This window comes from Physeter macrocephalus, chromosome 5 (genome assembly GCF_002837175.3).
Source record: "Physeter macrocephalus isolate SW-GA chromosome 5, ASM283717v5, whole genome shotgun sequence".
Classification (NCBI taxonomy): Eukaryota; Metazoa; Chordata; class Mammalia; order Artiodactyla; family Physeteridae; genus Physeter; species Physeter macrocephalus.
In genome coordinates this window covers 66,131,014-66,158,756 of record NC_041218.1, presented here as the reverse complement: position 1 = coordinate 66,158,756, position 27,743 = coordinate 66,131,014, and the positions used below count along the sequence as shown (strand labels likewise).

At 32.3% G+C, this 27,743-nt stretch overlaps 1 protein-coding gene across 11 annotated transcripts in view; it reads right to left on the bottom strand.

Moving 5' to 3' along the window:
- Positions 1-27,743, bottom strand: part of PHF14 (PHD finger protein 14) — a 208,555-nt gene that overhangs the window by 59,059 nt on the left and 121,753 nt on the right. For 5 of the 11 annotated variants that reach the window (XM_028490048.2, XM_028490051.2, XM_028490053.2 and 2 more), the window contains 2 exons: positions 14,544-14,573; positions 13,677-13,794 (listed from right to left, as the gene is read on the bottom strand). In XM_028490048.2, the coding sequence (XP_028345849.1) occupies positions 13,677-13,794; positions 14,544-14,573 (148 nt within the window). Of the gene's footprint in view, positions 1-13,676; positions 13,795-14,543; positions 14,574-22,757; positions 23,025-27,743 lie in introns of those variants that run through there. The other 6 variants (XM_028490050.2, XM_028490054.2, XM_028490049.2 and 3 more) reach the window with 5 other exon arrangements.

Genomic DNA, 27,743 nt, shown 5'->3' with positions numbered 1-27,743 from the left:
ACTGTATACATGTTGACAAAGTAAATTCATAAGTTATCTCAAAGCTGTCTTTTGTGGTTCATTACTTTTAAATTTTATTAACTTTTTATTTTCATTTCAGTTTCAAGTTTATAGTTTTCATGACCTTGACACAGAAATAATACCCCTCCTGTCTATGGGAAATTTCTTTGATATTTCTTCATCTATTAAAATATGTCTGCAGTTAAAAACAATTTTCCCTAAAAGGGAACTTTTGCCTGTATCAGTTATGTCTTTTCCCATTATTCAATACTTGGTAGAGCAGTGGTTTAAATATAATAGTAAACCTTTACTTTCTAAATATCATTCCTTCTACTTACAAAATAAACACATTAGTATATGATGAGTGCGATTCACAGAGCACCATAATTCTATATTTAACGCGAAACAGTCATTGCCATCAATATAAAAAATACCAACTATTTGCTAATGTTATACAATAAATTTAGAAGAAATACCTTACAGAATAGTATATAATTTTAAAAGTTTGGAGAGCTATAAGTGCCTTAGTTTGAAAATAGATTAAATATAAAAATAGCTTTCAATGCCTCTTAAACTCTAGCAAGAAATTAAAACAAATGGACCTTTTTGTGAATGAAAAAGTTAGACATGACCTTACTCTATTTAGTGTGAAACTCTGAAAGAGACAAGAAAGACTTTTACTTGGTATGTGTGAAGATTAAAAAATAAAACACAGAAAACTGTTCTTCAGATTCCTTTTAAAAAACATTTTTTACATTTGAAAAATCAGAACATTATCACTGATTTTGAACTCTTCTCTCTGTGGCTAAAATTATTGCTTATTTATTTTTTTAATTAATTTATTTATTTGTTTAAAAATTTTTTTTGTCTGTGTTATGTCTTCGTTGTTGTGCGTGGGCTTCCTCTAGTTGCGGTGAATGGGGGCTACTCTTCATTGCACTGTGCGGGCTTCCCATTGTCATGGCTTCTCTTGTTGCGGAGCACGCACTCTAGGCGCGCGGGCTTCAGTAGTTGTGGCTCGCTGGCTTAGGTGCTCTGCCACCACATGTGGGATCTTCCTGGGTCAGGGCTCGAACCCGTGTCCCCTGCATTGGCAGGCAGATTCTTAACCACTGCGCCACCAGGGAAGCCCAATGATTGCTTATTTTTAAGAATAAGAAGATGTGTCATTTACTGAGTGCCTCTATTATTCTAAATATTGCCATTAAACCTTTCACAAATGAGCAACCTGAAACTCACTGAAGTGAAGCAACTTGCTGAAAGTCACAAACATTGTAAATGGTTAATATCTGAACTCAATTTGCTTCTTTTTCAAAGCTCATAAAGCTCTTTCCTCTACATCACACTGCATACTTTGACTTTCTGTGCATTTTAAATTACTCAATATTCTTACTCAACAATGCCTCAGATTATAACTCCATAAATTTAATGGCAAATTTTTATGGAAAAAAGAAATATTATCACAAAATAAACTACTTATAGATACACATCCTAATTTGAGAGATGTCAAAAAATGAGTGTCCTAAAATGTAACATAGCATAACACACTAACTCCTAATCTGTAGTTTCTTATTAACCTTGATAAGATTCTATCAGAAAATCAAGACTAGAATGCTTAAATATATTTGATTTCCGAACTCATTTTCATTAACTGAGTTCATACTTTTAATTTTCTTAGCTTAGATTTAAAGAAGTCTAAGTTTTAGCAAAAGGGTACTTCTTAACCACAATACATAGGTCAGAAAGACAATTATTTAAGAGACAAGTAATTCTACAAAATGATGAAATAGTAAAACTAAATGTTAAAATTAGAAGTAACTATCTAACTGTATCTACATCTAGAATACATAAACTCTCACTCTGTTTTTTGAAGCTAGGATTTAAGTCATTCCTATCATTCAGGTATTACTTTCACAACTCTGGGAATGGGCTCGCTTAATTCAACTAAGACCATCTCTGCAATGAACAATGTCTCTCACACTCACATTACATATGAATACTAAAATAATATGTTTACATAAATAATATATTCTACATTCCTTCTTGGTATATAACCCCAAATTAGTATGTCAAATGTTGGGTTAATAAGGTAAAAATATTCTTATTAACTTTTTAAAAGCTGTAATGAAATATCCTTCAGTTTAGCCAGCAGATTTTTAGTAGGTAACTTTTTCTCCAAAATAAAAATAAAAAGATAAATTTTTTAAACCAAAGGATAGTATGAAGGTAGTGAGCTCTAAAAGGTAGTCCTATATATGGCACCCTACGGTACTTTGATTATTTATCTCAGTTATGATTCAGTTTCTCATCATACGGTATTCCACAGCATGGTTTACAGCACGCTATGTAAACACATCAAGCCCACATGCCATCTGAATTAGAAAATGGCTTGGTTTTCCCAGTTTGTAGAAAGTGTAACTTAAAAGATGATGTAGTCTTTCCAATTTTTCAAAATATTAATACAGAAAACATCTGTATAATTTTAGAGGTTCTAATCATTTTCTTTCTCTATAAATATGCTGAGATATATAAAAATGGACGTCATAAACACTAACAAATTTTATCTGGAGGAAAGAAATCCTATTTTTGAAAAGATTCTTAAGGAATACCTGACTATGACTTATTGCAGTATACCAGTGTGCTTAATGTGTATTGCACAGTCCCCATGAAAATTACCCTAGGTTAAAGAACTAACAGATCAGTGTAGATTCCAATTCTGTTATAAAGAATAACCATAAACAATCTGTTTTGTTGAAAATTGCAACTTGGTGAAAATATTACCTAGAGACAGAGTTCAAAAACATGTCTGGGACAATCAAGTAAACAACTCTTTTGAGCAGGCAATAATGACAAATAAAAAGTTCAGTTCAGTACATAAACATTCAATTTAAACAAATAACACTCTTTTTTTTTTTTAAAGCACAGTAGCATCTATAGTTAGTAGAATTGTTAATACCTATTACTTTTTACTGAATTCACAAAACACTGTTACTAGTCTCAAAGTACAGCACTCTATTAGAAATTAAGACTTAAAAGACATTTATACAAACAATTTTGCCTGCCAGGAAAAATGCTAGAGTAACCAGCAACAGCCAGACTTGGCCTAGTAAAAAGATCACCTGGAAGTGTTTGGGCTTTATACCACACACTAGCAAAGATGAAATCTAAAGTTTAAATATTTAACTATAGCCATCATCAAGGATAACCACACCATAGTTTTAATTCTCAGACTTTTCAGAAGTCTACAAACTACCAAAGATTTTCCTATGGGATTCTAATTTAGGATACTGGATAAACAACTTTTCTCCAGACTTTACATAACTGTATCAGTAAAAAGGCAAATCAAAAAACTCAGTAAAGCTTAATAAAACATATTGTTATAATCTCTAATGTCACACAAGTCCTAGAAGAATACTGAATTAAGACAGTTAAGTGGTATAAGTTTTATCTGGAAATGACTTATCTGTCAACTGTGCTAAATTTAGAAACTTAAAATCTAACCTAATGCCAGATAAAATCCCAGAGGTCAAATGAATAGTTAATATATTAAAAAGTCCTTTTTTATGGGTCAGTTATATGATTCAAATTTAAAAGAACTTTAAAGGATAATTCATTTTAATTTTATATTTTTCATAAATCTTCATAATACATAAAACTCAGACATTTAATTTCCAGTATCACCAGGTTCAATTAAATGTGCTTGTTTAATGTATTGTGGCAAGATACTCCTTGGAGAGATTGTTCTGTTCAGTTTTTAAAGAGGCAAAATTCTCAATGACTATTTTGCTCGATAGTAAATATTTATATATGTTATTGGACACAAGCATTTCAGTTACAGAATTCCAGTTGCTCAATGCAAAAAAAAATGGAAAAATAGAACAAAAATTTAAAAAAATCATACTTCCCTACTCAGGGATTTCTAATACAAATGATTATCAAAAAGTACCATACTTGCCTGAGCTGGTGTGTCATGCATTTGTAGTGCCAGAAAATCTTCCATAAGAATTTAGATGAGATTTTTATGCATATAAAGTCAACTTATTACTACTCAAAAAGAGTACTAAACTAGAAAGATCAAATAAGAGTGAACCAAATGGAGGTCTCCAAGCTAAGACAGCTCATCTTGTAGTATTCAGACAATGACCTGTCATGTACACCTTTTGGCTTTTCACAAAACAGAACGTGAACAGGGATGAAAAGCTAAAATCATAACTGGCACAGTCACTGTAAAATGTATGATGTGTATTTAAATTCTCAGTGTCACCTGTGAATATATATCACTTGGATGATGTCCTTTTAAAAGAAATATTTATAGTAATACCTGTTCATTTAACCATGCCAAAAGAAGTTATCTTCATTTGGGGTGTTTCAGTACATAGAAGATGTTGAGATCTCTATCAAGTACACCCTAGAAAAAAGAGAATAGTGAACTGTGCCCTATATAAATACAGAAAAAGAGGGAGAGGGCTCAGATCAATAAAATTAGAAACAAAAAAGAAGTTACAACAGACAATAGAGAAAGATAAAGGATCATAAATGACTACTACAAGCAACTATATGCTAATAAAATGGACAAATTCTTAGAAAGGTACAATCTCCTAAGACTGAACCAGGAAGAAATAGAAAATATGAACAGACCAAGCACAAGGACTGAAATTGAAACCGGGATTAAAAAAACTCCCAACAAACAAAAGTCCAGGACCAGATGGCTTCACAGGCAAATTCTATCAAACATTTAGGGAAGAGTTAATGCCTATGCTTCTCAAACTGTTCCAAAAAATCTCAGAGGAAGGAACACTCCCAAACTAATTCTATGAGGCCACCACCACCCTGATACTAAAACCAGAAAAAGATACCACACACACAAAAAAAGAAAATTACAGGCCAATATCACTGATGAACGTAGATGCAAAAATCCTCAACAAAATACTAGCAAACCAAATCCAACAATACATTAAAAGGATCATACCCCATAATCAAGTGGAATTTATCCCAGGGATGCAAGGATTTGTCAACATCTGCAAATCAATCAGTGTGATATACTACATCAACAAATTTAAGAATAAAAACCACATGACCATCTCAATAAATGCAGAAAAATCTGACAAAATTCAATACCGATTTAGGATAAAAACTCTCCAGAAAGTGGGCATAGAGGAAACATACCTCAACATAATAAAGGCCATATATGACAAACTACAGCTAACATCATACTCAACGGTGAAAAGCTGAAAGCATTTTCTCTAAGATCAGGAACAAGACAAGGATTTCCACTCTTGCCACTTTTATTCAACATAGTTTTGGAAGTCCTACCTATGGCAATCAGAGAAGAAAAAGAAATAAAGGGAATCCAAACTGGAAAAGAAGAAGTAAAACTGTCACTGTTTGCAGATGACATGACACTATACATAGGAAAATCCTAAAGATGCTACCAGAAAACTACTAGAGCTCATCAATGAATTTGGTACAGTTGCAGGATACAAAATTAACACACAGAAACCTTTTGCATTTCTATACACTAACAACAAAAGATCAGAAATAGAAATTAAAGAAACAATCCCATTTACAGTCACATCAAAAAGAATAAAATACCTAGGAATAAACCTACCAAAGGAAGCAAAAGATCTGTACTCTGAAAACTATAAGATGCTGATGAAAGAAATCAAAGATGATACAAACAGACGGAAAGATATACTGTGTTCTTGGATTGGAAGAATCATTACTGCCAAAATGGCTATACTACCCAAGGCAATCTACAGATTCAGTGCAATCCCTATCAAATTACCAATGGCGTTTTTCACAGAACTAGAACAAAAAAATTTTTACAATTTGTATGGAAACACAAAAGACCCCAAAGAGAAAAGGCAATCTTCAGAAAGAAAAATGGAGCTAGTGGAATCTGGCCACCTGACTGCAGACTATACTACAAAGCTACAGTCATCAAAACAGTATGGTACTGGCACAAAAACAGAAATATAGATCAATGGAACAGGATAGAAAGCCCAGAAGTAAACCCATGCACCTATGGTCAGTTAATCTAAGATAAAGGAGGCAAGACTATACAATGGAGAAAAAACAGCCTTTTCAATAAGTGGTGCTGGGAAAACTGGAGAGCTACATGTAAAAAAAAAGAAATTAGAATATTCTTTAATACCAGACACAAAAATAAACTCCAAATGCATTAAAGACCTAAATGTAAGACCAGATGCTACAAAACTCTTAGAGGATAATATAGGCAGACACTGTTTGACATAAATCACAGCAATATCTTTTTTGATCTGTCTCTCCCAGAGTAAGGGAAACAAAAATGAAAATAAACAAATAGAAACTAATGCAACTCAAATCTTTTGCACATCAAAGGAAACCACAGGGCTTCCCTGGTGGTGCAGTGGTTGAGAGCCCGCCTGCCAATGCAGGGGACACGGGTTCGTGCTCCGGTCCGGGAAGATCCCACATGCCGCGGAGCAGCTGGGCCCGTGAGCCATGGCCGCTGAGCCTGTGCACCCGGAGCCTGTGCTCCGCAACAGGAGAGGCCACAACAGTGAGAGGCCCACGTACCATAAAAACAAAAAACAAACAAAAAAACAAAGGAAACCATAAACAAAATGACAACCCACAGAATGGGAGAAAATATTTGCAAACAATGAGACTGACAAGGGATTAATCTCCAAAATTTACAAACAGTTCATGCAGCTGAATATCAAAAAAACAACCCAATCGAAATAACAGGCAGAATACGTAAATAGACATTTCCCCAAGAAAACATAAACATGGCCACTAGGCACATGAAAAGATGCTCAACATCACTAATTATTAGAGAAATGCACATCAAAACTACAATGAGGTACCACTGCACACCAGTCAGAATGGCCATCATTAAAAAGTCTACAAATAACAGGGACTTCCCTGGTGGTGAAGTGGTTAAGAATCACCTGCCAATGCAGGGGACACGGGTTCAAGCCTTGGTCTGGGAAGATCTCACATGCCGCTGAGCAACTAAGCCCGTGTGCCACAACTACTGAGGCTGCACTCTAGAGCCCATGAGCCACAACTACTGAGCCCACATGCCACGCTACTGAAGCCCACACGCCTACAGCCCGTGCTCTGCAACAAGAGAAGCCACTGCAATGAGAAGTCTGCTCACCACAACAAAGAGTAGCCTCCACCTGCCACAACTAGAGAAAGCCCACATACAGAAACGAAGACCCAATGCAGCCAAAAATAAATAAATAAATAAATTTATTTTTAAAAAGTCTACAAATAACAAATGCTGGAGTAGGTATGGAGAAAAGGGAACCCTCCTACACTGTTGGTGGGAATGTAAATTGGTACAACCTCTATGGAGAACAGTACAGAGTTTCCTCAAAAAACTAAAAATAGAATTACCATATGATCCAGAAATCTCACTCCTAGGCATATATACAGACAAAACTATAATTCAAAAAGATATACGCACCCCAATGTTCATTGTTGCACTATTTACGATAGCCAAGAAATGGAAGCAACCTAAATGTCCATCGACAGAGGAATGGATAAAGAAGATGTGGTGCATATATACAATGGAATATTCTAAGCCATTAAAAAGAATGAAATAATGCCATTTGCAGCAACATAGATGGACCTGGAGATTATCGTACTAAATGAAGTCAGACAGAGAAAGACAAATATCATGATATCACTTATATGCAAAATCTTAAAAAAAATGATACAAACAAACTTATTTACAAAATAGAAACAGACTCAGGGAAGGGACTTATGGTTACCGGAGGGGGGGAAGGGCTGGGGGACGGGATAGTTAGGGACTCTGGGATTGACATGTACACACTGCTATATTTAAAATAGGCAACCAACAAGGACCTACTGTATAGCACAGGGAACTCTGCTCAATACTCTGTAATAACCTAAATGGACAAAGAATTTTTAAAAGAATAAATACATGTATATGAATAACTGAATCACTTTGCCCTACACCTGAAACTAACACAACATTGTTTATCAACTCTACTCCAAAATAAAATAAAAATTTAAAACAAATACAATATTAAGTCTATATCTTATATGTAAGTATACAACATAATTTTAAAGTATCAGTTTGTTGAAATTTGCCTTGGGTTATATGCCTTGTGTATATTTGTTTTAAAATTGCAAAAACATTAATTTTTACCTTAAAAACTTTTCAATAAATGAACAATTTGTAAAATACATAAAACAATGGTTCTTATTCCTGACCGCTCATTAAAATAATTTTAGAAGCTTGTAAAAAATAAAAATGTCTGTCTTCGATCCCTCTCTCTCCCCTCCTTCCTGAACAATTCAATCTAAAATCCATCAGGTTATGGCAAGCAAAGAAGGTGTCCATGCAGCAGGGGAATGGAGGGTGATAGGAGATTAGTTTTACATCAGGGGATTAATCTTATAATATATATCAAGGATAATGGGAGCCAGTTTTCAGTGAGGGAGTTATAAACATGAAAAGGGAAAAAACCAGAATGGTTTCCAATATCTATGAAGACAAGGAAAAGTAAATGTGTATGTCTATGAATGTACATACATACATCTAGTCCTTGGCTATGTCTACTGAGAAGACCTAAGAGAAGCAACATCCCAGTAACAATGAGCACATCTAGTACCATGATCTTAGTTTCTAAATACCATTTTCCACTAAAAGGGAAGCAGAGCTCCTTGCAGAAATCACTGGTTCCAGGAGTAGGGGAAGGGAAAGAACAAGTTGAGCCTAGAACACCTTTAGTAAGGAAGCACTCAAAGATTTCTAGGATCATATGAAAAGAACACAGAAGCCAACCTGAAGTGGCTCTCACTAGCCAAATTTGAGACAATTCAAACATCAAAATAAATAATGATAATGACCAATATAACTCAGTGAAAACAGAAAATGAAAGTCTGATAAGGAATAGGATATTTACACAGTCTCAAGGTTCTTCCCTACAAATTACTTATTAATTAGAAAGGGGAAGAGAATGGAGAAGACTTGCAGAGAACTCCTCAGTCAAGTGATTAAAGTTAACATCACCATTTATGGTTCATATTGAAATCATGTGTTACCTGATAGAATGCATACTGCATCACATCTGTGGTATTTTTATCAGAGATGCACAAAATAAATCTAACCACAAGAAAAGATCATAAAAATGCAAAGTAAAAGACATTCTACAAAATAACTGCCCTGTAATCTTCAAAAGTGGCAATGAAATGACAGTCAAGGAAAGACTAAGGGACTTTCCAGATTAAAAACGGAAGAAACATAAAAATTAAATGCAATGAATGATTCTGTATTGGATCATTTTGCTATTAAGGACGTTACTGGGACAAATAGCAAACCTTGAATGAGGTCTGAGGATTAGACGGTAACAGTGTATCAATGTTAATTTCCTGATTTTGTCAGTTATATTCTGAATATGTAGGAGGATGAGAAAACACTGACAGATGTAAAGCAGTGGTGTGTCAAAAAGACTTTCAGGAAGATTATTCTAGTAGCAGTGTGGGACTATGATCTCCAAACACTGTTGCTGATGTACCCCAATACTAAAATATTTTAAATACATACCTTAATAAGTATATATGTGTGAAGTTATATACCTGTTCTACAGCAGTAACCTGTTACTTACATTAGAAAACACACTTAGACATAGAAATTAAAACGGGATGCTATATAGAATTAATTTAATTAGTCATCTTGTCTATCTCCTGAGGTACAAACACTTCATTTTGAAGGAACCTAGTGAAGAGAATGGATAAAAGAGGAGATGAGTCTGGTATTTAGGTAGCCTCTAAAATAGGAGGAACTGATATAATGAGGAAAAGGTGAGGCACCGAATCAAGGCAGTAACAGTGGAGAAAAGGAGCAAAGAGTAAACCGGAGAAATATTTAAGGAAGAACACTTTTACAGGACTCAGCAAGTGATTTTCTATTTGGGACAGGATGAAGAAGACTTGAAGATGATTCCAGGTATTTGGCTTGGGAGAATGGATGACAGTAAAGATGAAAGAAAAAATAAAAGATGGGTGAGGTGGAGGAGAAAGAATAAAATACATTGCTTTTCCAGGCATATAGCATTCGTTTGTAACAGTATTTTCACAACACAGTAAAGAGCAAGAGAAAAAAACCTAATGCACGGTGATCAGTAGCAATGAACTAGCCCCACTGAATAAAAACATAGCACACTGTCTTGGATAGCTGCTGCCTTAGTCAAGTATCTTTGAAGCATAGCCTATGAGAGAAAGTATATTTTGTGCATGTGTCTGTATGTGTGTAGATTTGTGTCTCCGTGTGTGTTACATGTAATGTATATGTATGAATCCATGTAGCTGGTCATTTTTCATGAAGCCTAAAGTGACTACCTAGATTTATGAAGGATTGATAAGGCAGAGAAAGTCTTATCATGCCATACTTTGTGGGTCTGGGTAGAATAAAAGTCATTCTATATACATATATTGAATCATTATGTTGTATATCTGAAACTAACATAATAAGTCAATTATATCTCAATTAAAAAATCATTCTACTGTTAGCTAAATTGTTATGAAATAAATATCATTAATTATATATTATTAATTTAATATAGTATATTTTATCTTTCATGAGCTAAAGCTTAATATGGATTGAGATACGATGAATCGTTAGACTTTTGTGGAACTTCTATACTTTCTATAATTAAAAGCAAAAGGCAGGATTAGCGACAGAAGATTTTTGCTCTCATAAAGGTTACAGCAAAAAACCCCATTACTTGAAAGACAAAGTCATATATCAATACATTATGCTGCTCAGAGTATACATGGCAATATTTTAGAGTTTCCCCTGGTATGAAAAATTTGGAGACAATGTCAACAGTTAAATAATATTTAAAGTGCAATGCATTTTCAAGTACATTTTCAACTACACATCCATACCATATACAATCTAAAATTCTAAGCAAAATAAATAATTTATTACTTGGGAGTCAAATTTTCATAATAAAAGTTAAGACTTCTTGGACTTAATAATCCTGACTACCATAAAAAAAGAAAGTTGGATATATACTTTATGGCTATAACAATTTTATATTCACTTTTCCCCACCTAAATTTATTGGCAACTGATTCCTTTCTCCTGGCAATAACTACTTCTACCTTAGCTTTTCATACTATTAAAATAAATGAACATGGCAAATATACTTAGTATTACCTAAAAAATACCATTCCACCAAAGCAAAAAGAGCAGAATGAAGGACAAGCAAAATATATTAACTTTTATTGTGGATTTCTTTTAGGCCCCCAAATGATACTAATTTTCTTGACTCAGATATTAATAATATACTGCTTTCTGAATTTAAAAGTTTCTGCAGCAATTTACTGAATTATAAAGCATGACATTATCTATCAATGTTTTCTTCTTGGGACCCAATACTAGCAAACACCTTACAAGAGAAAATGTAAACAGAAATTTACTTGTCAGGAATAAAGTTTTCAAAGTGAGCAAAACAGAGTTGATGTAACACAAGTATTCAAGGGAATGAATTAGTTTTCCTTAACTTTTAGCTTAACTATTATATTAAGCTTAATTTTTCATTGGAAATAAGTAGAAGTATGTAATATTCATCTTGATATGATAAAAATACAAATCCATTTCACGCTGTAATCCTTACAATAAACTGCTGTGACATTCGTCAGTTAGACACCATATTTGGATATTTTAAAAGTCTTGGCTGTTTATATCTGGAATTCATTCAATCACAAGTCAGACAGAGTACAGCTAATACAATGCAACTTTTCTAACAATGTGCCTTCCTAATGGATTTCCATTCAGAGTCCAAAGATCTTATTCTCTGGTAGACAGGGAAAAGCAAAACACAAGAATAAATATCTCAATGGCTACTGGCATGCACCTACTGCACTTACAAAATATTCATTTTGTATATTCCCAACATATGTGAAATGTCCTCTTGCGTTTTCAATGTTCATTGACAAAATTACTATATAACTTAACAAAGGCACTCTGCAGTTAATACAATGCTACATATTTACAGTAGTATAAAACCTTTCAAAAGAACGTATACAAAAAGGCTTATTTATAAAATGCAATAAATCTTTTTTCAAAAATTGCTTTTTCCTAATTGCTTTTTGTGGGTAGAAGAAAACCCCAAACAAAAAACACACTTAGAAAAATTATATTATACCATAAAGAGTCCCATAAGACAACTATTTAAAATCTATAGTACACCATTATTTTTTTCTCATTTAAATACAATTTCTGGAAAACATTTTTTAATTATGTAGTAAAACTTTTTGATATTAAATATGCTTGCTCTTAAATCTGGGTCTTAATAAAATAACTGTAAAATAATTCTTGATATTGTATAGTTTAAAACCTTGAGCAAAAATGCTTGATTATTAAATAAAATGCATAAGATTCTATATTAATAATCATTATACAAATCTGTAAAATTTTTAATAAATTTGGTTATTTAAAAAACCCTTTAAATAGCTTTTTTTTTTCCTATAGCCAAATGCTTTTCTGCAGTTTTTTTTTTCTTTTTTTTTTTTTTGCGGTACGCGGGCCTCTCACTGTGGTGGCCTCTCCCACTGCGGAGCACAGGCTCCGGACGCGCAGGCTCCGGACGCGCAGGCTCAGCAGCCATGGCTCATGGGCCCAAACGCTTTGCGGCATGTGGGATCTTCCCGGACCGGGGTACGAACCCATGTCCCCTGCATTGGCAGGCGGACTCTCAACCACTGCACCACCAGGGAAGCCCTTCTGCAGTTTTTAATAAACAAACTTTTACAGATGGCTTCTGTGGTAAGCTGGAATAAATCATTTTAACTGATAAAAATATTTTTGATTCCATGATCAGATAGGAATTCAGTGTCAATTTTAATTCACTCTAGGGAAAACAAATGCACTTAAGTGGCATTTAGGAGAGATGGCTTGAGGTCCATATTACAATAGACAGTTAACCTGTCTATTTAAAGAAGAATAATTTGATTAACCCACAGGTGACCATATTGTGTTAGTTCAAATATATTTACTATTTCTGTCAAATAAGTCAAAGCATCAGGGGTCCAGCTATTTACTCACACACTTAAAAAAAAAGCATATAATAATCTTAAAATGTCAATCGTCACAATTTAAGGTTATAATATTGACATTCAAAAGATTTTAATAGTTTATTATTGGAGATAAACTACGAAACAACCTTATTAGATATTTCATCCTTTCTACTTATCTAAAATAATTACCAGAAAAAATTTTTAGGATATAAAAACTAGTTTTCTCAAAGAGCAAACCTTATAGAACATTCACAATATACCTACTATATCTTAAGATGAGTCATCTGTAAAATTAAATTGGATTTAATTGGTTATTCCCTAGGGGTGGTAAATTAGCAGAGGGTGACTTCTTTGGCTACTAGAGAACTATTTAACACGCTACAGTAATATAGAGAATACACAAAACAGCTAAAATATTTCATAGAAAAAATTTATATTATTCAGTAGAGCTCTTTACTCCTTAATTTAAGGGCAATAAAATCATCAAGGCAATATATTCTTAAAGTGCATAGAGTAAATTGTTGGTCCTTCATATTCCAATTCTCTTTAAAGTTAGGAAGCTGTTGGTGAGATACAGAAAAGCTATCAAAATAAAGAGAAACAACACTTTTTCTTATGAGTTTCTCCCCTTACCTTAGAAGATGAAGAATCACACTCCTGACATATCCATCCATAGCCTGTTTGTTTAGGAGACTTTTTCAAAGGAGGATCCAAACAACCAAAATGGTAGCACAGTCTACATTCATCACACCTGCAGGGTAAACAGATTTATACTATATTTAAATAATATTAAAAAACACCTTTTTCAGAGAAAAACAGCAAGCTACTGTATATTTCAACTGTAACACTGTTAATTCTATCCTTAGCTGACAAGATTATTAAATTAATGTTTATGAAAAAGACAATCTAAACCTGAAATCAATGCTTTAGGAAAAACAAAATACCAAAACAATAAAGTAAACAAAACAAATATCATTCAGAACATTTTGATAGTAGAAATGTTAACAGCATAGGAATAAATTTATATGTATAACCCTATGTGTTCAAAACTAACAAACATTAACATTTTCAATTTTGAACTTCAATAATAATCACTTGTCCATTAGATGGTTTTAAAACTAATATAAGATACATATAATTCAAGATTATGAATTCAATCTAATATATTGTGATTTAAAAAAACTTTTAAATCTAATGAATTCTACTAGGCTACACTAAGCTTAATTCTATACAATTGATATACCTCATCACTCTCTAAGTTAAGGTAGATTGTAAATAAAATTTCTAATGTGTATAGCATGCTAACATAATCTACAGCAAATAAAAACCATTCTAAGAAGTTTATTTTCTAAAATATAAATTTTCTCAAAAATTTACCTGTCACTTTCAGTGCAACTGGTTTTTCAAAGTACCTCCTAGTACACTTTAAAGCTTATTAACAAATGTTTTGATAGTGTCTTTGCCACCTATGATGTACAAAATCTAAGAAAACTATCATACCTATTCTTCGTTTCAGACAATCTCATCCTGCTGACAATGAAGAAAGATCTGTATTATTTCAGTGTTTTTTAAAAAGAATTTTGCATCAGTTGGAATAACAAGACCAAAATTTAACAACAAATAACAAAGATGTATACATTTTACAGAAAGGGTTATATTCCTCTTATTCTTTGTGCCTTTTTGTAAGTTAAAAAAATAATACTTTCTCCAAACCAATCTGTCACATTCTCTTTATATATAGTTACTCTTACTGATTTAAACCTAAAAAGTTGAGGAATACATAACTAAGAAAGCAAGGAGGATATTTTATAGGACGTATATTACTTAAAGTATAAAATTACTCTTAAATAACTTTTATTAGAAAAAAAGGAGTTATTGTGATAAACAACATGCAAAGAAAAGCAATTTATTTTCACAATAAAGGGAACTATAAATCTACATTTATAGTAAAAATTTCATGTCATTCTATAAAACCCAATCTCCCAAAGGCCCATTTCAGAAATCAAAAGTTGCAGAAAATTTAGCAACTTAGCTAAGTTATTCAGGTATAAAGAAGTTTAAAACACAATTATATGTCTTAAGTTTAGGCACTCCTTCCTCTACAACTTCTTTCTCATAAACCAAATAAACTTATGTACTTTTCCAAAAACCTTCACTTAGACTCAAGAGATGGACTTGAATAAAAATGTTTACTATAATAATTCTAGCTATATAAAAAAATCAAATCAAATAGGAATAACAAACAGTACTTTATTTACTGTGCCAATATTATAAACCATCCAAAAATATATTTTAAAGCACTTAAAATGTTTATATACCTGTTGTTCTAGTATTAAGAAAAAATAATAGATAATATATAGCTAACACCAGACATTACATAAAACTAAATGGCAAGCCCACAAAATTATGTTCTTCTCAATTCAACTTATTTACCCTTCAATAGTTAAAATTCCAATTACATTAAACACATAGTTAGAGGACCCTGCAGCGTATAAGCATTTATGAGTTATGAGAAGGTTGAGATTTCTAGTTAGCTGAGGGCATATCCCTTCAAGCATGGAAAATAGTATTTCAGTCATCTTTAATGGGAAATTTAAAGAGAATCACATTCTTTGCTTCATCAAGAAAATCCATTAAATATAATTTACTCTATCTTTATCATTCCAGGGTCACAAGTATGAGTAATAGATGCTGCTACGTATCTAACAGTGTGACAGCCTTTTGTGTTTGGACATGAGTATCATCAGTCTGCTGTTCTGTTTGAATTCTTGTATGTATTCAACTTTTATAGGTCCTCCTCACTTGCTTAAAAAATATCAGTCACTACTTTCTGATATTGTCAGTATTATCTGTCTAAACAGCATTTCCCTGACAATAATTCACTGTGGATTCAGAAACCAGATCACTGGACTTAAGACTGTGCAAATTGACAGTTTAAAAAAAACATGAAAATGAGGACTACTAAGTACATGGACTCAATTTGGGTTAACTACAGTCTTTTTTGCTTAACTTAGGGTTTTTAAGCAAGTTTAGATTGCCAATAATCTGGGCTTTTGATAAGAGTTATAATATTAATGCTTTCCTAGTTCGTATCAAATTACAACCTAATTACTGCATATTTACTTTATAAGTCTGTGCCATAATAACTTGCAAATTATGGTTTCTAGTGTACAACTAGAGTCAAACACTATGATGAATATAAAGGTGAATCATAATTCATTATCTTTTACCTTCATGTACTAAGGTGGTTCTTGCTGGTGTGTGTGTGTGTGTGTGTGTGTGTGTGTGCGTGCCTTTTATGTATATGTACATATATATATTTCAAGCTAATAAATTAAGAAGTTTGCTACATTGATATAGTTCAAATTTGTAGCTGATTTCAATTAATTGTAAACTTAAGTTTGTGTGTGTGTGTGTATATATATGTATTATGTATATGTACATATATATATTTCAAGCTAATAAATTAAGAAGTTTGCTACATTGATATAGTTCAAATTTGTAGCTGATTTCAATTAATTGTAAACTTAAGTTATCTTTCAGCTCAATAATAAATGCAAAAGGGAAAAGAAAGACTTTATATGCTAGATTTGTTAGAAGATAATGTTGAAGTATATGCCATTTGGAAATGACCTAATCCTTACTGATTCCTTCACTAGTGATACCTTTTAGAATGACTTAGTCTACACATGGAACTCATGTATTAGTGATGGGTTCCAGAAGAAAGGAAGAATCTGCTTGTTAGAATAGGGGTGATATGGGAGTTCTCTCAAGTTATAGCTCACTCAGTGGTAAATAAAAACCGTAATTCCAAGACTAAGTAGCAAAAAGGAGTAGTTAATACACTTAGGAACTACCAAAATCCAGGAGAGGAAAAAACAAAAAAAAAAAAGAAAAAGAAATAACCCAATCTTGAAATCAATAACTCTGTTAATAAACAAACATATAAATATTAGCCTTGTCTAAAAATGACTAAAATTATTTCCATGTGGAAAAAATATAGTTGTTTCTACACTAAAATATCTAATTGAATAAATCTATAGCTTCATGCGCTGGTAACAAAAATATCCTGAGTGATACAAGGGAACTCCAGCAGAATTTGCAAGAATTAATTCACCATAGACAAATGTAAGAGATGCCATTAAGAACCCTAGAAATCAAAGAACAATTTAGATGGTAAAAATAGTGAATTATTTATTTCATGCACACACACACCATTTTGTAAACTTTAGCAAATTTTGTCAGCCAACAAATTATGGCTAAGTTACAAATATAGATCATTTAAAAAACTCAAAAATCAGAAGCTCATAAGGATCTGCAATCATTCTGCTACCTAAAAGCTGAAATAGAGTTGAAGTAGTTATTGATCAAATTATTATTTATGACCTCTACATCTACTTCTTACATATACTTGGAAACACGTAATTACAACACATAGTATCGTACATATTTAATGTATCAAAATAATAAATCTTGTGCAAAAGCAGTCATTGACCCACAAAAGCAGTGATATAACACAATATACTTTATTAAATAACACAAATGTCTATGTAATAAAAACAGACTATTATACCAATAGCACATATATTAAATAGGAAGACAATGTCTTCAAATATTAAAAGATAATATAAAACTAACCTATAAAGATACACTATGTTTTTTAATAAAATGCAAACTGGATGCTTAAAGAATATCCTCTAAACATCTAATAAAACTGTACACATTAACATATGGGACATTCTAAAATTACAATTTTAAGTGAGATAAAATAAATCCCATTTATAAGAAAAGGAAACCTCATTGTTTAATTAGATTCTTACTAAATACAACTTCCTAGGCATCAGATTCATAATGGATACAGATGTCAATAATAAAGCAGCTATATGTATATGGTCTTTTACACATTCATTTAACAAAATGCAGTGACCAAATAAACACAGTTCTATATGTATTTAAAATACTTACTTAGATATGGTTAAGTATAGCACCCTAGACACAGAAGAGGAAGAAAATGATTTATGTTCATATGTCCTATGATTCATGGGAGCAATCAGTCATGTGTTTATCTGATTACTGAGAATATGCACACAAGTAAAAAGAAACAACTTATTTATTTCTGTCTACACCTAAGAAACAGGCCAGTGTTCCAAAGGGTTTCTTAAATTCCCTTAAGTTCCAATTGATAATTTCACTAGAAGAGGACACTAAATAACTACTTTTCAAAACTAACCAAAAAAAAAGTGCACCTCCTATATATATAATTTATAGCCAGATGATAAGCTAAATTTCAGGAAGAAGAGAAATCCATAACATGGGACTTGAAAAGTAATGTACATGTTTTATGTCCAGGTTGATCCATAATCATAGCTATTTTTTATGTCAATGAACATTTGATTTAGGTCCCTTCCAAGTCTATATAGAGTAAAATAAAGAACCGACCTTGAAAATATATAGTTACATCCATTCAATTAAAAAAAAAAAAAAACAACTCACAACTAAATATCAAGAGAATTGATGGGTTGGATTTTCTTACTTTTTCATCATTTCTATGCAAAAATATATACTGTTACATCCATTCAATTAAAAAAAAAAAACAACTCACAACTAAATATCAAGAGAATTGATGGGTTGGATTTTCTTACTTTTTCATCATGTCTATGCAAAAATTCTATAGAAGAATGACCAAAAGAATTGTTCTTAATATTACTTACATAAAATCTTACTAGCAACTGAAACACCTACACAAATGTATTAACCAGTAGTGACAGACTCTTTCATTGAACGGTAGCCAATTATTTCAATTATTCCTTTTAACAGATGGAGAAAATGCAGGTTTGTGGCCCATGAGTTAAATCACTTTTAAAATAATACAAGCTTGCACAAAATTCTGCATTCTACCAATATTAGAATAACATTTAATATCAATAAAGGCAAACTTTATTCCTTTTTACAACACTTTTAGTGCAAATCACCTATATGAGCATTTTCTAAATAAGAAAATGTCTTTTATATGATATTTCACAAATAAAGGCTAATGTGGAGGTCTTGAACATATTTTCATTAATGTCACTACAGACTTTCATCACATGCAATAATGAATGAATGAGTGGTAGGAAAGACAAAAATATTCTTTAAAGTATATTAACTGGAAAAAATATTTGGATAATTATTGAAATAAAAATTCATGTTTAATGATCACTTAAATAATGGGATCAATTCAGTTAGCTACATCTGCAGTAGTCAAGTTACAAGATTAAAAGTGAAAGGCAAAACTAAAACATGAAATAAAAGAATCCATATAAAAATACACAATAAGGTCAAGTACCTCTTCACAGCATAAGAAAATGATTAGACATTTTTATACCTAAAACACATCTGCTTTGTTCTTTAATAAACTGATCTCCATCTGCTCATGCCCTTGGAAATTTTTCAGCAGTACAACCTGCTGTGCTCAAGCCCCCCATAACTTTGTATTTCCCTGCTCATAATTAACTAATTATTCTCTAATCAATAGTGTAGACCTTGATTTTACAATGTAAATCAGATAAATGAGATAATGGCTGGGGGTCAGTCTCATTTTATTCACAAAGCCCAGCATGAACATCCAGTTTCATTATATCTTATGTACCTGAACAGCAGTGAATCCTACAGCAGGCCTGCAGAAAGTCTTAAGACTGTGTACTGGAAGAAAGAGGTCTATATGTTTATTTTTTTTAAAAAAAGTATTTGCAAAGCATGTCTATCTCAGAAATATTTTTAATCACAATCCTTAGTATTATGTATATTGATAAAGTGTTGACTGGGTAGGAAAAAATTTCTGCCTTCATATGCCATGCAACTCTAAAGCTGAGTCTCTTAAACAAGTTTTAATTGTCAAAATGATTTCAGAAAATTTAAAGAAAAATTAGTACTGTTAGTTTTCCATTCTGCTACAGAGTCCTTCTGAATTCCTTGAATAGATTTTGGTGAAATATTAATAAAATATTCCCATACTGAGAATCAAATAAAACAGTGGTAAGTTTTGTCAAATAAAAAACATTAAGTGTTTAAAAAGAGTGATCTATTAAGTAATAGGATGTAAAAACAGGGAAATAGGATAATGAGGGTGAATATTATTATTTATTGGTCAGTGATCTGTTTTTAACATTATAATTGTAAAATCAGATAAACACTCAAGAAACACATGGATAACAATGATATATAAATGATAAATTTCATTTACAAACAAAATGGATAAAGGTTAAGGCTAAATTTTTGTTTTCATGTTAAACATAATCCTAATTTCAAATCTTTTCCTAACAAAGGAATTAGTGAATTATGGACAAAGGCTATGTTCTTTGATTAATTTCTGTACCTAAAACAGTGCTGTCTCCAAAATAGGTATAAACACCTGTTTAACTAAACTTATGTATGATAAAGAAGTTATACTCTATGTGCTATAAACTACTATAATCTCTTTTACCTAGAAACAAGTATTTTTGAAAATTTAAGGGCCCTTTTAACAAGATTAAAGCCACATTCAATCAATCAATGTCAACCACAACACCATGATTCTTTTAAAAATATTATATACAAATGGTTCTCAAAGGATGTCCCTGGCCAGCTTCAGCATCACTTGGGAACTTATAGAAATGCAGATATTCAGGCCTCATCCCAGACCCACTTAATCAGAAACTGCAGGGAGAATTAAGGGAGTAAAATGAGGAGGAAAATAAGGAGGGGAGTAGATGAGCAATCTGCTTTTAAACAAATCCTTGATTCTGATGTACTATAAAGTTTGAGAACCACTGCTATATACTGCCATGTCATTCTTCTTGTAGTTCAGAGTTATTTATTTTACTTCTTGATATTTCAGTGTTTTTTTTTCTTTCCCTATCATGAGACAAATAACCATCATTTACCTGTCGGACTATTTTCTCTTATACATTTATGTAAAATATGAACTATTTAGTGTATATTCTCTTGATATACACATTAATATCTCCTTTGAATAACAACTGGGCCAATTACAGAAAAGGGTTAATTCTGTACCATGGAAATATGAGAGTGTCTAGGAGACTATTAGGAGAAAGTGTTTCATTCTATTCTCTTCAAAAGTTCTACTCCAAATACACATTTGCAGGACCAATGATCTTATGAATATTATGTGGTTTATATTCGTGATGTGTGACAAAGATTCTTAGGGCTAGCACCAAATATGGAACCATATATCCACCACTGAAGAGTACGATGGAGAATGATGATAATATGGTGTTCTAAATAGAACCAGGTGGAAAGGACTTTGATTAATAGTGTCACCAAAACCACAAGGTTTAATGATTTTTCAAAAAAAATCTAAAATAAAATGACCACTAGTAATATCTTACCATATATCAAAGGAGAGTCAGGTCCAAATGCACTAGCATATTCTTTTTTAAGGAAATGGCAATCTGACATTTTTCTTAAAATCAGCTGGAGTTCAGCAATAGTAATAACTACCAACTTTTTCTTAAGCTTATGCAGTGATAAATAATGAGTTCTTTTTCTAAAAAAAAAAAGCCTACTGGTTTTGCTACAGGTTATTAATATTTTTCCTCCAATGTTAGAAGGTCTTGCAATAAGTTAATAATCTCAGTTTATACATACTTTATATACATACTGCTTTAATTAAATATCCAATAATATGGTTCCTTAGTATAACTAAAGATTACTAGCATACAGCAACTTTATATTTACACTTGCTTTTAATTATCTATAACATTTCCTACTCTATTCCTAACGTTTAAACTATTTTCAATGCCACAATAACTGAAAAGATGTCCCAAACCACATTTATAAATCAGGAAATTCCAAGAGACATGTTGACACTTTACATGTATATATGTATTTCAATTTCAGCAAAGAGTCTCTTCTAAGTCAGTTCAAGATGAAGTGATGAAATATTCAACATATTTCTGTCGTTGATTTAAAACTGGTTCATTAAAGCTTGAAGACCAAATTTTAATTCTGTAAACCTTTGGAAAGATACAAATGTTGATGAAGATCTTTCAGTTGGCAGGCTGTATAGTCAAAAGCTTTGAATCTCTCTCCTTATAGTCAAAAGCTTTGTATCTCTCTCCTTATTTTGTAACCTCATACTTAAGGTTGAGAAAAATAAAATTATACTGAACAGAGAAAGTTTGTATTAAATCAATAAAGAGTGAATAAATTTGGTTATTACTAAAATATATCTAGAGATCAACACAGATATATTCTTATTTACAAGCTTAAAATCTGAAGTTGTAAAAACTGCATGCTACTAATATTAGTGCTTTCACACTAGAACTAATGAGTCAAAACTAGAATGGCATACGCTTTCACAAGTCTTTCACTTTTGCTGAATATTATAAATAGAAGTAACATTTAATATAGTCTATAGTTGTTTCCCAATGCAGCATTTCATATATGAATATATGTATTAAGTTGGATGAAACAGAATAGCAGACTAATGGAATGCATTGTCTTTCTTGTTTGTTACTAGATTTGTTCAACAACGAGTAGCACTTTGCATTTAAGTCCCACAGGCTTCCGTAACTCTTAAGTAAGTCCAAATACTGTATATCATTTGCCAAAGAAGCAAGAGGGGAAGACATTACTTAATAGGACAATTCTGACAAGACATTATCTAGTATTTTTCAACAATGCACACATCAAATGTTTCTGATTAGTGCAAAAAAAAAAAAAAAGTTGAAGAAAAAAAGGAGAAAAAAATCCACACAGGCAAATTAACTGCCTTGTCAGTCCAAGTAACAAACCAATCAATTACATTCTATCCAAACCTGACAAGCAAAGGCAACTTTTTGCAGTGATAAGCTTATGGGAAAGACAAGATAGCTGTTCTCCTTTATTTTATATACTCTATTGAGAGTGTTATCCACATTTTTAAAATCACACTTATAAAAGAGGTTTCCAGGATTGCCTCCGAGGATGAGCTGTGGCAGAGTTGGGTCTCATGAAGGGTATCTACACAGTAAAGTGATAAGAAAAGAACATTAACATTTAAAGATCACAGCAGCTCTGCACTATGTCTTATGAAACACACTAACAATACCATAGTAGATTCAAATAACATATGATCTGGTCCAAAGAGATAGATGCCCTAAACCTAAATGCCATGATCTTGTAAAGGTTCTTACTAGTTGAAATGGAACTATTTTATCATTTGAAACACTGAGTTGCCTCTTGTATTATTATTACTTTTAGTTGTCACAGTAAATCAATCTTACTAAAACAAAAAAGAAAATATAAAAATGATGAGGGGTTTGTACTTATATAAGCAAACATGTAATTTGATTAGTAGATATTTGAAATAATAGCAGTTTGCTATTTTTTCAACAAATATGGCAATTTAACAATGCTTGAGAAAGCATGCAATATACTGAAAACAAGCACACCTAATCAGTACATTACAGGAGTGGTTCTACTCAAGTACACAGTCTCAGGGAGGAAATGTTCAGATGATTCTTATTCCCTGGGCCTATACTGCCTTCCTTTTTTTAAAGACTATATTGGAAACGTTTGGTTACAATCATGAGAAGTATATCCCTAGCTAGCTATTTTAGTAGATTTGTGCAAAAAAAGTGACAGAGAATACACCTCACTGTAAAGACCTGGTCATTGATTATAAAACCTAATTTTGGCCAAATTTTCAAGTCATTCACTTGCATTTATTTTTCAAAACTTTCTTTAGTGTTTCTTGTATTTATTTCCCTACCGACGCATTTTCAGAGGAGAAATTTTAGATGCCTAGTGATGAGAAGTAACTTTCTTTTTGATCGTGGAAAACAAAATTTTATCATTTCCTTCATTTGTGTAGATGAGGTTAAATTACCAACTAGTCACACATCATAGAAAAAGTTCATTTCAATATTTAAGTATTAGAGAGATGTGTTTAATGCTTCTAAGTTCTACTGAGAAAAAGAAAGTGAAAAGTGGCACAATCACAGATAAATAAAGCACTACTATGCCATCGACGAGCTACCATGCCAAACTGAATAACCTCCAAAGAAAGGAAAAATAAAATTGTACAAGAAAAAAAGAATATAACGAGAAACATAGTTTTCAGAGAAATGTACTTATCAACATATGAGAAGTAAATAGAAAGAACACAATTCCCTTGTTGAGTAACAAGGAAATAGATAGGAAGAGCTGAATTCCCTTGTTAAATAGTCACATGTACTAACTTTTCTCAGTGCTTCAGGCTCCAAGTGATGAAATTTAAGCACATTCTAAATCTGAAATTCTGAGAAGTGCTTTGCCTGCAGGTTAAGCACTACTAGGTAAGCAAAATGAAAGAGGAAGGAACCACACCATTTACCACAGAAGTACATTTAAGTTTTAATTACATGCACAAACGATAGAGAGTAGCAGACAACCCAAAGATTAATTTGTATTTAACACTGATAGGAATTTAAATATATATTGGGTTGGCCAAAAAATTCATTCGGTTTTAAGTAAAAATAAAAGACATTTTTCATTTTCACCAAGAATTGTATCGAACGATTCACTAACTGAATGAACTTTTTGGCCAATCCAATAGATACATTAGATGTCACAGAAATATGCTTTAAATTCTAATTAAATCTAAATTTAACTTTGAAAAAAACTAAAAAGCTATAACTAATATTCTTCCATCCTAAAATTTCACTTAATATTCAGAGTAAGCAACATGACTTGTCTTGGCTGCTACCTTCTTAGGACAAAAGACTACTATGTGGTCTTTTATATCAGAGTTCAAGTCTTGGCTTTGTATTTATTCCATATGCTTCTAATAAGCTTACTTACAAATTAATGTAGAAAAAAGGGAATTAACTATTTTCAAAGGGCTTCCCTGATGCAAGCACCAGTGGTCTGTTATCCTGTATAGTTGGATGCCTACCAAGAAGAAGCACCTACTTTTGCCCCGATGAAGTCAAATATGCTAAAGGAGCATAGTTTGTTGAACAGTATGCCTAATGATTAGAGCATTAGCAACACAGTCAAGACTGCCTAGACTCAAAACTCTAATTCTACCACTTCCTAGTTGTATGATCTTGAACAAGTAATACTTCTCAATTTCCTCACCCATAAGATAGGGATAAAATCAACATCTGTGTAATGGAGTTTCCTTGAGGATTACATGAGATAAACTATAGAAAGCATTAGCACATTGGCCCTTAATAAGCACTCTATAAATCTCAGCAACTAATATGAACAACAGTAAATTTATCAAACACTAGTAGTATTTGCTGGAAGGAAAAAACTGTATTCTAATATATAACAATTTATATAACACAATTTCAACATATAATTGGAATAATTTCTATTTCATGATGCTTAGTGCCTCTGTACCTCAGTTACCTAATCTCCAAAATGGAGATGGCCATACCTCAGAGGACTGTTGTTAAAAACTGAATGAGATAATACACTTAGAAAGCAGAGAACAGAGCCTGGGATATAGTAAGCATCTAACACTAGCATTATCTTAATTTCCAGTTCATACAGACTTTTAACATTTCTATGGGGTTCAATTAAAATGTTAAAAATATGAGATTCTTATACATTATTACCTAGATATCAAAATCCATCAACTCGAAAATTTATATCCAATCTTATCTACAAATTCTAATTCCATTAATATGTCTATTTTATATGTCTGAAACTATAAAAAACCAACACAAATCAAAACCTTGTTATGGGAGGAACAGATGAAACAGGATGCTTCAAAAAAAAAAAAAAGAAAGAAAAACCAGAAAACAATATAGTTGGTTTCTAATACTAGAAGCTGGATTATGCTTGTTTTATATGATTCCAAGGATTGAAATTATTAAGAAGAGATATGTTAGCTCACTTGGAGAAAGAAATTGCCAGTGGTCAGAGCTGCCTCAAGAGGGAATGGGTTACTTATACACTTCTATCCCTGGCAGTAGCTTTTTCCCTGTGGCTTAGTAGTGATACTGAGCAGATGATTCAAAAGTCAAAGAATAGTGAGATCCTTTTCAGAACTGTATAGTATTAATACTTGTTTTGAAATTGCTTTGAGTTACAAAAGTTACAAAATCTGGGGAAAAACTGAGGTTGACGCCTTCATTTTATAGATGAGAAAATGACTATAATGGTAACTTAATTCAAGGTCATTCATCTAGCCAGTAGGAGAACTATGGGTGGAGTCCCAGTCTTTCTTAACAATAGATAATCCCTTTTGTGTAAATTAACAAGTTAACAATATTACCACATTGCAATAGAAAATGAATTTGAAATTACAAAAAATAAATTTTACTGAAAAATAAATGAGTGAAACGAGAAATATTTCATTGCTATATATGCTAGAAATTATATGATGTTTACTACTCTAAAACTGCATACTCCAGAAATACCACACTTCACTATGTAATTAATGGTTACCATGTTCAGGCTTCTGTTTTCTTTAAATACAATTTACTTGTCTATAATGCATTTATTTTAAAAAGAAAAAGAAAATTAAAAAATTCAAACACTGATAATGTAACATAAAAATATAAATCACACTAAGTTACTTAAAGGTTTAATGTTTTAATATAGATATGAAAATCAAAGAATGTCATACATTGAATATTAAATTTGTGAGGGAGGTTAGCTATTCCACATGTCTAACACATCATCAAATCAACTTAATTATAAAGGAAACAAATATACTGAATAAACATTTTCTTTTCAATCCAAATTTTATCAGAATACCACCTTAATAAGAAAGATTCAGTGGCAGCTTGTCTACTTTCATTATCCAAATATAAATATTTTGAATATTAAACATCTCTTTTCCAATTTTTACTAATAGAAAAGCATTCTTAAAATGTAACTTTTAAGTTGTTTCCTTCACAAGACCCAGTTTATTTTCTAATTTCCTCTTTAGAATCTAATCTCTTCATGACGTACAATACAGCATCAATTTAGTTCAAAGACATTAACTAAAATCATTGATCACTGCTTTTTATAAAGCCAGGTCTAGGGCATAAAGGGAACACTCAGTGTTAGGGATGGCCAAGTAACTCCTAAGAACAGAGGTATAAAGCATTTAATTTTAAATTTTAGACTCTTTTACCCTGAATCGTTCAGTAAATGTTCGAGACAGCCTTGGAATAATTGTATTTGGAGAATAAAGAACAGCTGGGCTCAACAGGAAATGAAGAAGCAGGAGAATGCATGGCCTGCTCTGAAAGTTAGGGAGGATTCTGGTAGAATTTCTTCAATGACTGGAGCTCGGGTTTAGGCCATTTAATCAGGCAAGAGAAAAACCCAGAAGGTTGGAGAAATCAAGATACATTAGAGCTACAGAAAGCAGTTATACTTTAGCAATAAAAAATGTGGACAGCCAAGGCAAACAGAGTGGGATCCGAGGAGGCCTAATCAGAAGTGAGAAACATAGAAAGAAGGCAAGAGGAAACACTGCAGCATCTAAGGTGTACAGAATAACATCGTAGAGAACAGTGTAGACACAGAAAGGTCTTAAGTAAGCCGAAAAAATGGGAAAAAAAAAATGGAGATCGGGCTTCCCTGGTGGCGCAGTGGTTGAGAATCTGCCTGCCGATGCAGGGGACACGGGATCGTGCCCCGGTCCGGGAAGATCCCACATGCCGCGGAGCGGCTGGGCCCGTGAGCCATGGCCGCTGAGCCTGCGCGTCCGGAGCCTGTGCTCCGCAACGGGAGAGGCCACAACAGTGAGAG